The following is a 12,208-nucleotide window of genomic DNA, read 5'->3' as shown; positions in this document are numbered from 1 at the left end:
GTGGAACATGACCTTCAACTTCTGCAGCTTAGAATGCAGGTGGGGAGCTGCTGCCATACCTGGGATGTGTCTGTTGTGGTTGCAGAGAGTTGAGATGCAAGACTTGTCCATGTGTTGCTGGGACCTGGAGCTCAATTCCTTTCTCAGAGTACAGGGTGTCTCTGCTCTGTGCTGCAGTTTCCTCTGGCTGGGACATCCCCAGAACTCCTGTGCTGTAATAGGAAGGAGGGGACTCACTGATGGCAACAGTAATGCTTTATCTGGTGTAGTACATGAGGGAATCTGTAGGGACAGGAGCCTTCTGTGGCTTGTGTTCTCACACTGAGTTTCTAGAGTTGAGACTGTGGAGGGTCAAAGCTTAGAAATAAATTTAGGTGGGAAAGAGGAGGGGGAAAGTGTTACAGCCTAAAAGCGTAAGAAGGTGCCTTGAAGAATTGTGAAATCATAGGAAAGATGAAAACAGTTTGAGATGCCTAATGTTACCAAAGCAAGAACCTTAAATTAGTGTTTGGTCCTGTAGGTAGTCTTTAAGTAGGGGAAGATGAAATAATCAATCTGGAGCCTTGATTGGTTTAGCCCTGATTTGGATGGCTTTTAAATTAACCTGGAATGGGATGATAAGATGTATGGAAGAGAGGCTGCAGCTAATGCTCTTTGTTTCTTAATTTGTTTTCCACATTTGAAAGCATCAGCAGCTGGTTTACTGAGATGATATGGTATCTAAAGGTGGTTATCAGCTTGATTGGGAAGAGTTTGGTGATGTTTTTCATCTGGCTCATTTGCTAGGACAGCTCACTGTTGCAAAATCTCAAGTGAGCGTGCTAATTAGCTTTTCTGTTGCCCTGTGGACGGTGGATCTGTTCTTGTAGCTTGTGTCTGGAAAGAGCCTGGCAGACATTCACTAGTGCCATGGCTGTTGGGTAAGTACATTGTTTAATTCTGAAGTGTGAAATATGAGAAGAAACCACAAAGTTGCATCCAGGTGTGTCTATTACCTCTTTCACCTGCCTGTTGCTCAGCTGGCTTGTGTGTTACTGAGCAGTCCAAGGAGAAATTGCTGTCCTAGTGAAACAGCAGAGCTCAAGATGTTCAGCATCACTCTGCTGCTGCCTCAGTCCTGAGCAAGTATAAGATAAGGATGAGTCTGGTTACTGCCTTTCCCTGGGAGAAAAGGCAGTAAAATTTTTACACACTTTCCCTGTATGTAAAATAATAGGGAAGAAGGAATTTAGCTCTGCTTAAAGCCCATCATAACAAGATTTTAAATATCTAAATTAAAGGTCCAGTGGCAGCAATGAAAGAAAACTAAATTCTGGTATGAATACCATAGGTATTTGTAATTTGCTTTAAAGGAGACTGAAAACCTGTGGCTGAGTAAGGATATTGTAAAACAAACCTTTACTAAGGTTTCCAGAGGCGTGTGTCAGGGGCAGACTGGCTGTAGTGCAGGAGCACTTAAAGCTGGCACAGGAGCAAGCAAGGCTTCCTCACTCCAGAGCAGTTCCTTGCTCTGCTGGAGCACTTTGGGGTTTGGTGTTGGTGCTTGCACTGCTTGTTTCATGTAAGTGCACTCCTGTGGCTGGGCTGTTCACAGCACTCCCGTGCTGAGGTTCAGCCACTGTGCAGAAGGGAATGCCTCCCTCTGCATGCCTTTCCAGACTGCTGGCTATTATGTAATTGCAGAGTGATGAAATATTTTGACTCTCCTGCAGAGAAACCCTTGCCTTTTCCTGTCATGTTTGATCAGCTGGTTTAAAATGCAGTTCTCGGGTATCAGTTTGTATTACACCAAGGACTGATGAGCAATTTGGTTCTTACCATTTTGCTCTTAGCTTTAAACCCTTTTAGAGTTTTGTAGACTTCAGAAGTTACTACTTCTGTTTTATGCAGCTTCCTCTTCAGCAGTAGTGAGTGCATTTGCAAGAATCAAAGATAAATCTGAAAAATCCAGCTGGTATGTGGATAATTTTGTCATATCAAAGCAGTAGACAAACATTTCATTTTTTTTCCTGGCATGGTGCCTCTCACTAGCAGCTGTAATTTATCATAGAAAGCTGCAAGTGATGGCATATGCTAAACTACTTCTCAGTGAGCTACCTTTGGGGGCTGAAAGAAGGAAGATGTGATTTTCTATGGCCTTGCTGGGAGGAGCCATCATTCTCTCTTCTCTTGGTTGTCACTTGGGTGCCTTGAATCACTTGGGTGATTGAACTCTTCCTTTTGGACTGGTTCCAACTGAAGACTAAAGTGTACTTTTTGATGAGGACTATTGTGTGTGCCTTCAGAGTGAGCATCAGAGTGAATCAACTCCTAAAGGAGCAACTCAGGTCCAAGGAATTATCTCTGGAACAAGACCCTGAACTACAGGGAGGAAATCCTTATTAGCTGGGTGGCTGGTTCCAGTTTGAGGTTCTAATTGTCCAATGAGACAGAAGTGTCTGTAATAACCCAAGCTACAGAAAAACAGTTGTCTTGAATGGAGAGGTTGTCCATGCCCCCATTTCTGGTAGTTTTCTTGCAGTGCAGACCCCTTGGACAGGTGGTACATAATTCCTTAGCAGTGCTATCTGAAGAGTGGCCAGGCAGAATTGCTCAACACATGTTCTTTTGAGAAAGATTTTATTGCCAAAATAAATAAAACATTAATCCTGCCTGCTGCATACATAGCAGTAATACGTTTTTCAGGGATATCCCTTCGCTTAACAAGCCTTTTGTATAGAGGAATTACTCTGTGCTTTAGAAATGCAGTGTCTTGCTCTTACCCCAGCTCCATAGGGCATCCTGAATGAAGGGTCGGGGGTGAGCTGGGTTTGTTTCCCTGGAGGTGTTCAGCATGTTCTCCCCAGGACCTTGCAGGGCAGTTTTACACTGACCCTGATTGTTCAAGGGCAAACACATTAAGCTGGGTTTGAGAATAATTTATTACAGTTTTTCTACTTCATTTTTTGATCTGCTGTATATGAAATTAAGTGTACATAAAGCAAACAGGGTCTATTTTTAATTGGCAGCTGGGAGCTCGATTCCTGTCTCAGGTGCAGAGTTGCCTCAGCCACAGTCCCTGCGGGGTACCTGCTGTTTATCTCTGCAATGTGTGTCAGCCACATCATCCTGTTGGTGCTTCCTCTGAGGTGTGCAGGGTAACCTGAGCTCCATATTCTCACTGGCACAGGGTCGGTGACAGCTGCAGCCTTGCTGACAGCTCGTGGAAAGAACAGGGAGATCTGAAACACTATAGCTCTGCTCAGCCCCCAGAACAACGAATTCCCCCATCACAGGCCTCTGCCCGGCTCCCTGGGTTCCCAGTGATCTTTCTCACCTAAGCAGAGGCTCTGGATGCCAGCAGCACTTTTTTACCCACCTTTGGGGCTGTTGGGTCAGTTGTGACCTGAGGCAGCACAGTGCTTTGAAGCCACATGGTTCATGCAGATGTGGCAAGTTCCCCACTGCCCTCCTGTTTCTCCCCCAGCTTTTTGGTGGATGCAGGTTTGTACACAGGTGACCCAGGCATAAAGAGGTGTGACAGAGATACATGTCCTCCCCTGCAGCAGGGCTGGCTCCTTGCTAAGGAGCTGACAAGGAAAAGCCTGATGTTGCTGCTGGCTGGGGCATCTCAAGGTGGGGGTGGCAGAGCTGAGCTGGAGGTGAAGGAGCAGGACAGTGTGAAATAATCTCCCTGATAAGCTCCAGAATTCTGGCAACAGTTCACCCTAACTCTGAACTCTGGAGATCTCCTTGGGTTGACAGAAAATTCTTCAGGCTTTGTAGAGGGATTAAGTAGGTTAAACAAACATTGTAGGATGGGGGTTAGGGTTGCATCAGCTGTGTCAGACCCTGTGGGCTCACGTCCTGAGCAGATTCCCTGGGCATCCTCTGCCTGCAGGACTTGTTCTTTGTACTGTCTGACAGTGCCAAGGAGTTATATCAACCCCAGTTCCTGAACAGAAATGGTCCCCAGATGCTCTGTTCTCCTGGAGATCAGGGCAGCACCCAGGAAACAGCTGTCCCTGCAAACAGGAACAGCACAAAGAAAATATTTGATTTAGACACTTAGAGAGGAACTAAGTAAAACCTTTGATCTCAGGAGGGTTTCCTGTTTGTAGAGGAAGACTCTTAGGACCCAGAAGGGGAGCAGGGGGTCTGAGCAAACCCCTTCTGCATACAGGGGACCCAAGTAACATTTTGCATTTCTCTGTGATTACAAAGGTCTTCCAGGGAACAATTTTCATCCTTGATGTGATGACAAGGGAAGATAGTCAGGTCTGAATCTCTGTGTGCATCTTTCCCTCTCCCTTTCCACAATCTCTGCTGGGCAATGTGGTTTGTCCTAAGATAAGAGGAAAATATCAGGCAGGCTTTGCAGGAGGAGCTCACTGAATGCTTGCATGATTAATGTATTCCAGAGATGGGGAAGCTGAGCTGTTTGTGATTGACTGTGGTGCACATCGACCTGCAAAAGGGTATAAAATGCTGCTGGAGTCTGGGCCAGCCATGCAAACTGCTCTCCCAAGGTCACAGGCAGCTTTCTGAGTGGTGTTGGTTATTCCTGCCCCTCTTGGGGACACCTCCAGGGTATGTCCAGATAGAATGCAAGGAACACACAGAATACTCACTTTTGGAGGAGTAGAGAAAAACTGTAAGGTCTGGTCAAATACAGAGATAAAATTCTAAAGCAGCTCCAAAGTTGGCTTGTGGCTTTATAAGTGTGAATTCTGTGGGGTCAAAGACTCTAAATCTGTATGTTTCTAGCCAAACCTGTGACTATTATAATTCTTTAGACAAAGACTGTAACCAAATCTGAGACTAAGTGCACTGAACCGCACCGAGATTTCCCTGAGAAGTTTGGAAAGTGAGTGGGTCTCACTGAAGCTTGTGACTCAATGAGAGTGACCATTCCTCAATATATCATATTTTGTAATAGATGTAATTGTTGTTTAGATACTACATTGGCAATATTTTAAAACTGTATTAGCCATAAATCTAATCATAATCACCCATGTAATCACTGTGTCCTACTTCTCATGTCTGGCCAAGAACCTTCCCTTGACCACTTGTTACTCCTGGGCTGCACAAAAAACAGCATCAAAAGATGTCTTGGCCACACTCACAGCCTTGATCTGTTGGTGCCTCTGTTTAGCAGGTGGTTGTACCCTCTGGGGCTGGGGGAGATTAGCACCAGTTTTGCCCTGTGACTCTGAATTCTCTTCCCTCCAGTTTTGGGGCTCTCCGAGCGTGGTTGCTGTGTGTGCGTGCTGGGGTGATGCCGATGCCTCCGTGATGGATGCTGGCTGGGGGGATGGCAGGCACTGGGACAGGACCTCTGCACGCCCCGGCCGCGGGGCCACCCTGCCGTGCCCATTCCCTCTGCTGGGCACAGGGCCAGCACAGAAATTCCTGTGGAGATATCACAGGCGCCAAGCCCCGTCAGCTGCCCTGTCCATCTTTAGCCCGGTCTCCGGTTACCGGCCACCTCCCACAGCTGCCTCCAAAGACAGGCAAAGCCACCTCCCGGCGCCTGGGCTGCAGGCGGAGGGGACGCAGAGGAGGGACCCCGGGCAGGGATAAGACTCATGCGATCTCCCTGGAAGGAGTGAAGGACACTGCGAGTACGCCTGAGCTATGGCATTGCTGTGCTACAACAAGGGCTGCGGGCAGAGGTTTGATCCCGAGCACAACGCTGAGGGTGAGTGAATTTGTGTGCCTTGCACCGGAGGGAATGGGAATTGTGTTCTGCTTTCCCAGAGTGTGGCCTAGGCTGCCGAGCTGCCAAGCCCAGCACAGGCAGCCCATATGGCAGGAGCTGGCTCTGGAGCTGCTGGCTGCCGCAGGTGGCTTGTGGGCAGGATTGCTTCTCCTGAAAGCTTTTTCCTGGTTTTCCCTTTTCAGATTCCTGCTTGTATCACCCAGGTGTCCCCATCTTCCACGATGCCCTGAAGGTGAGTGGGGCAGGAGCTGGGGCTGCAGCTGTGGGGAGTGACTTTGTGCCCAGGAGAATTGCCCACGCCTGACCAGCCTGTCATGTCCTGGTGTCTAGGGCTGGTCTTGCTGCAAGAAACGCACAACGGACTTCTCTGAGTTCCTCTCCATAAAGGTGAGCGACCTGCCAGCCCGAATGCACCCACTGTTCCTCCATCCTTCCCTTCTGGCCCCTGCCCTGTCCTGTCCCATCTCTGTCCTGTGTCAGGGAGGTTCCTTTTGCCCTGCCAGCCAGGGATTTGCTATCTACTTCCAAGGCCCCTCCAAGCAAGGGTGCTGCTCCCAAAGTGCAAGGTCAGAACTCATCTCTGCAGAGCACTGAGCCACCACATCATGGGAACTCACAGGGTTTGGGAACAGCCACCAGGCTGAGGAGGACAAAGCAGTCATCAGGCTTGTCTCTGCTGCTCAGGGATGCACAAAGGGGTTTCATAGCAAGGAGAAGCCCCCTGAGCCTTCCAGCCAAGGGAAGATCTCAGATGAACCAAAGGCCAAACCATTGAAGGAGCTCATTTTCCAAGGACCAAAATCAGCTGAGAAGATGCTGCGGGAAAGACCAAGGTGAGACAGGCTCAGCTAACAGTCTTGCCCTGCTGTGTCACTTCTGTGTCTGTCCTGCCCTGCTCTTCTCTCAGAAGAGGAAATTACACGTAAATCACAGAAAAACCCACTTGGCCTTTGCTGCTGCTGTTTCCCAGCTCCGATGAGCCAAGACAACTGCTGCCAATTAAAGTATCCAGGTCTCTGGAGCAGGCACTGGAGAAACTGAACATGACCTCTGAGGACAAGACGCTCAAGAGCAGTTGTACAGGTACAAGCTGACGGATGGCACCGGGGCTGCACATGGCAAGTTCATCACCTGCACGACAGGCTCAGTGCAGTCAGTGAATGCTGCATGTTCAGCTACCTGCAAAATTGTGTCTTGGAGGCACATTGGGATGGTCTGTGCTCAGGTGGGGAGCTGGCAGAGGGCAGAGCTGGAATTTGGGGGCAGGCATGGGCATTGTGTGTCTTGGGTGAAGTTGTGTTGCTCTTGCAGGTGAGGAGGCTGCCCAGGTGAGAGCTGGCACCACCTGCAAGAATGCAGCCTGCAAGGCGGTGAGTACCTGGCAGGGTCCCATCTTTACCCAGCCTGTGCCTTGTGGCCAGGAGCATCACAGGTCCAGGTTCAGGGCAGGTACCACGCAGGTGGAAGGTGGCAGTGCCCACCTGCTCCATATTCTCATCCTGCCCTGGGAGCAGCCACCTCAGTCACCTCCCAACCACTTTCCTGCAAGAGGCTTCCAGATTGGTGGTACATTTGTGTTTCACTGCTGCTGATTGCTTGCAGTGAAATACAGCACATGTTCAGGGTTGGACATGTAGGCAAAATGCATATGGATCAATTCCTACCTGCATTGAACTGATGCAGCACAGGCCAATTTCTCTCTTGCCTTGTGGAGCACTGCCTGGAGGATGAGTGGGAGGGATTGAGCTGTGGCAGGGATAGCCTGCTTGGAAAGCAGCAGCAAGGGAGCAGGGAGCAAAAGGCAGGAGGTAGATGAGGACATAAGACTGACATGCTCTGGAAAGGAGGGGAAAGGACAGGAGTGACAAATGACCTCTTGCACCTCAGAGTGAGTTTCTGTGGTGTCTAAACTTGCTCACTGTCCTTGTGCTGCCAAGCCCTGGGCTGGGAGCAGGCTGTTTTAGAGAAGGGTACGGAAGGACTGCTGACAGGGTGGCAGGGGTGACACTGTGGTCCTGGCAAGTTCAGGGTGGCTGCCCTGCCAGCAGGGAGCAGGGACAAGTGCTGGGCTGCTGGCTGAGCATGGTCCCAGAGTGAGTCTTCACAAATGCTGGGCCTGGCAAAAGGGTGATGTTGGGCATTGTTCTGTGCCCTCTACATGGAGGGGCATTGATGAGTGGACACCTGTGCCACATCATCCTGTGCCAGAGACACAGATAGAACTTTGCTTCTTTCTCCACAGATCTACCAGGGCCCAGAGAGTAACACAGAGGTTTGTACATTTCATCCTGGTGTTCCTGTCTTCCATGAGGGGTAAGAAACAATCCTTTATGAGAGAGCAAACTGACCCTGCCACGGGCTGAAAATGCTGCATGACAAGGCTGTGTGGCCACAGCAGTTGGGGGTGACACCCTGCAAGGGGACAGGTGGGCAGGGGAAGCTCTTGGTAATGAGCCCCTCTCCCTCCCCACCCTGCTGAGGTCCCCTCTCCTGCTGATGGCCCCACTAAGGTCACCCTGCTCTCCTCAGGATGAAGTACTGGAGCTGCTGTGGAATCAAAACCACGGACTTCAGCGCCTTCATGGAGCAGCCAGGCTGCAGCCGTGGGTGTCACTGCTGGACGGAAAAGAAGGTAAGGGAGCTCTCAGCAGAGGCAACTCATGTGAGTGATTTGCATTATTGGCATTTGAGAGTGCTCCTTCCCTTGCTCTGCATTTAATTGTCTTAAAATTCATTACTGCCGACAGATGACTGCATAGGGTTTGAATGCCTAATCTTCACACATCTGCCCTTTAAGATGCTGCTCTGCACTCACAGGATGTGTCAGCTCTCACACCCAGTGGGCAATAGAAAGCTGAATGAGGCAGGACCTGGCCCTGGACACAGCACAGGCTGCCACATAGAGACAGGTGGCTGAGCACAGGAAAAGTCCTACAAAAAAACCCCAAAGGCTTTGACAGATGATTGCAGATAACTGAATTTGGCTTTAATGAAGCTTTCCTTCTGCAGCTGCTTCTCAGGAGGGATCTCATCCACATACCAACATGGTGTTGTGGCAGGACAGTGGGGACAAGATCCCAGTTCTCAACACCTCAGGAAAGTTCTTGACTGGAAACAGGCTTGAGCTGGGAAAGTTGTACCAAAGCAGTCCAGGATAACCCTGAAAGTTCACTGTGTTCCTCTGAGTCAGCACTGCTCCCAGCAACCTTCTCTGAGCACAGTCTCTTTGCTCTGGAGCAGAAAACATATCCTGAATGTAAAGGAGGGAACTGCAGTGAGGGAACTGTGACATTGTGATGCAGATGTTTTGTGCTAATTGTCACCTAAGTCTAGGGCCACGACTCCTCCTGGAGCATTTCTTTGGCTGGCAGTGTGGAGGGCTGCAGGGGGTTTGTCTCATTGTGATGGTCAGAAATGAGCCTGCTGGGGACACAGTGCCTGTGGTGCTGACAAGGTGGGCAAAGGTGAAACATGGCCAATTGGGGCTCATCTGACTCCCAAGTCATGGTGGCATGATCCATGTCCAGTAACAGCCCCTGCATTGCCCTCCAAGCTGTTTCCTGACTGTGCACAGCACTTAGGAGCTTGGGCATAGCAGAGTGACTCTGGAGCTAGGAGATGTCTCTGATCTTAGAGTGTCCTGGAGCAACCCCAAGCACAGGACAGATGTCCCATGTTGCATGGGACAGACAGCATGGCAGGGGCTGCTCATCTTTGCATGAGCCATTTCCCCTCATGTGCAAAAGACAGGGTTTGCTCTTGCTTAGCTGGTGCCAACTTGAACAAAGCATCTCAAAGGAGATGTGCAAGGGAGCATGCTCTGGTGTCCCCTCTGTCTGAGCAGTGCCTGGGCCCCAGCTGGGCTGTGATGGGCTCCTCTCCTTGGCAGGACAAGAAGGCGGTGCTGTGCCGGCAGGACTGGCACCAAACCAGCGGCCAGGTGGTGGTGACGGTCTATGCCAAGAACCCCCTGCCTGCCCTCAGCAGCGTGAAGGCCAATCGTACCGTGGTGAGTGCGGTGGGGATGTGCGCTCTCCTCATGGCCCACCTGAGTTTGCAGCCCCAGGAGCCAGCTGGGTGCCTGGTGGTGCTCTTTGGTGGCCTGTTGGGCCTGTTGCTACAAGCAGGGCTGGCACTGCAAACCTGCTATCCCCAAGCTGAGAGCCCGGTGGCTCCACTGCTGCATCTGCCCAGCAGCTCTGGCTTTCGGCTTCAGTGGGTGGATTTGCTGGCCTTGAACCCCCTGACCTGTGTCACAGGTCATGCTCTGAAAGGGGTGAAATGTTGCCAGGTGCTGGGGGGATCACCAGACCATTATACTGGAGCTGGAATGTGGGATGCAATATGGTGCTGAAAGGCAGCTGCACTGTCTGGGGGAAGAGCTCTGGCAGTGCTATGCTGCCCTCTCAGATAATTTTCTGTTGATCTTTCAGCTTGAGGCTCATGTCATCTTTGAAGGGGATAAGATTTTCCAGGCAGAACTGGAGCTCTGGGGGGTAAGATCCTGTTTGCTTTGATTTCCCTGTTCCAGCAGTCTGCGTGGGGCTGGGCTGCATTTCTGTGAGGCAGCCTGAGGTTTTCATCCTGGGCTGGGCTGCCCAGATACAGGCATTTATGGCCATCTCTGCTGGGAAATGCCTTAGGGTTGTGAGGAGGCTGAGGTGGCTGCACTGATTGATCCAGGGCTAAGGTCAGAGCTGGAGGTCACTGCCAGCCCTATAGGTGTTCTGGTGTTCTGGGTTTGGTCCCAGGCTGCTTCAAATGTTCTTTGGCCCAGCAGGTCCCTGTCTCCTGCACAATCCTGCTGTGAGTTGCAGGCAGGCCACGGGCTGAGATGATTTTTCAGCTGCTTGCTGGCTGGGGAGCAGCAGTGAGGCTCAGGAATTTGCATGTGGATTTCTTCTCTGTATTTCTGGTGCGTGCTGCCGGTGCCTGCAGGCAGCAGAGGGCTGACAGGTGTGGGTATGGCTGTGTCTCAGCACAGCTCGCTGCTGGGAGAGGCTGTGCCGCAGCTGCGTGTGTGGCTGAGGCAAGCTGAGCTCCCTGAGCTCTGCACGAGCGCTGTGGTGCTACTGAGACATAACAAGGTGAAGCTCAGCTCAGCTGCAGCCCAAGCTTCTCCTGGCACAGCAGGACATTTCTCCTCTGGCAGGGCTTTTTCAGTAAGGGGAAAGAAGGCTGGGCAGTGCTGCCTGCCCTCCCCTGCCCGGCTCACTGTGCCTTTCCCTCTCTCTAGACCATTGACGTAGGGAAGAGCTTTGTGAGCATGGTCCCAGCCAAGGTGGAGATCACGCTTTGCAAAGCCAGCCCTGGCTCCTGGGCCAGGCTGGAGCTCCCCCAAAGCAAGTTGCAGTCCTGTGGTGAGCAAGAGAAGGAAGCTGCAAACACAGAGGAGCCTGGGGCTGTGCAGAATGAGGACTCTGATGACAGCTTGAGCTGGTCCGAGGAAGAAGATGAAGAGTTGGAGATGGGAACACCGGAGATGATAACACCGAGTAACTGATGGTCAAATGCTTCAGCAGCTGAGCACTGCTGGCTCCTGAGCTGCTGGGCACCTTGGCACCAGCTCCAGAAGAGCAGACCTAGTCCAGATTCGTGTGCAGGCTCCATCAAGGTCTTTCCCCGGGTCAGAAGGGACAATTAATAAACACCCAGAGCAAAGGTTGTCCTTTGAAATCTGTGACGGGTGCTTAAGAAACATCAGCGGGCCAAACCCTGCCTTCTGTCACTTCCTCCTCTGTGCCTGGCTGGGGCAGGACGACAGGAGGAGTCCCCGTGCCCGCACCTTCGGTGTTCCTGGGGACTGAGTGTTCAGGGCCCTGCACCCTCCCTGACCCTGGCATTTCTGGGGCTGGACACAGCCTTCCCTGCCGCTTCTGAGGGTGCTGAGCCCCGGGCTGAGCTGAGTGTATGCTCCTGTCCTCTCTCTCGGCCGGCGCTGGGGAAGCCGCGCCCTGCAGGTCCCTGGGAGATGTGGTGACCGCGGACACGGGAATGTCACCGCCGCCGGCAGTTCCAGCGGAGCCGTGGCCTCCTCTGCAAAGCTCCTTAGGAGGATGAGAGCGGCCGGGGGAGCAGCGGGCGCTGCCGAACGCGTGCCGGGCCAGGCGGGGGCTGCGGGGGCGGGGGAACTCCGCTGGGAACGGGGCGGAGGGCGGCGCACGCCACGGCCTGGAGCATTTACCCATGTGAAAAACCCAGCAATCTTCTGCCTCGGAGCCTTTTAATTAGACAGTCTTATGTAGAGAAAGCAAAAGCAATCACTCAGTTTTGCCCTTCTTTCCTTTTGCTAGTGTTATCTTTATTAAGGATATATTGTCCTTACTAAAGATACATGTTACATGCTTGTGGCTGTGCACACAGACATGCGTGCGTATTTCTGCTCACGGATATTGAAGTGACTCTACTGAGAAACCATCCAGATCCAGACCAACCCCCGCCTCGCTCAAGATCTATTCGGACAATTCATAATTACAAAATGACGCATTTAGCATCAGCGGGATCATA

The 12,208-nt window shown here is 51.4% G+C and overlaps 1 protein-coding gene across 1 annotated transcript; it reads left to right on the top strand.

Moving 5' to 3' along the window:
• Positions 1 to 5,479: 5,479 nt before the first annotated feature.
• Positions 5,480 to 11,800, top strand: ITGB1BP2 (integrin subunit beta 1 binding protein 2). The gene is made up of 11 exons (XM_058848103.1): positions 5,480 to 5,680; positions 5,884 to 5,933; positions 6,032 to 6,088; positions 6,386 to 6,534; positions 6,672 to 6,784; positions 7,013 to 7,071; positions 7,944 to 8,014; positions 8,231 to 8,333; positions 9,591 to 9,710; positions 10,135 to 10,197; positions 10,938 to 11,800. Exons 1-11 carry the CDS (start codon positions 5,617 to 5,619, stop codon positions 11,202 to 11,204), a joined length of 1,116 nt encoding a protein of 371 aa, XP_058704086.1. The 5' UTR covers positions 5,480 to 5,616; the 3' UTR covers positions 11,205 to 11,800.
• Positions 11,801 to 12,208: the final 408 nt, after the last annotated feature.

Source organism: Poecile atricapillus, chromosome 12 (genome assembly GCF_030490865.1).
Source record: "Poecile atricapillus isolate bPoeAtr1 chromosome 12, bPoeAtr1.hap1, whole genome shotgun sequence".
Classification (NCBI taxonomy): Eukaryota; Metazoa; Chordata; class Aves; order Passeriformes; family Paridae; genus Poecile; species Poecile atricapillus.
This window is presented reverse-complemented; position numbering and strand designations above follow the sequence as displayed.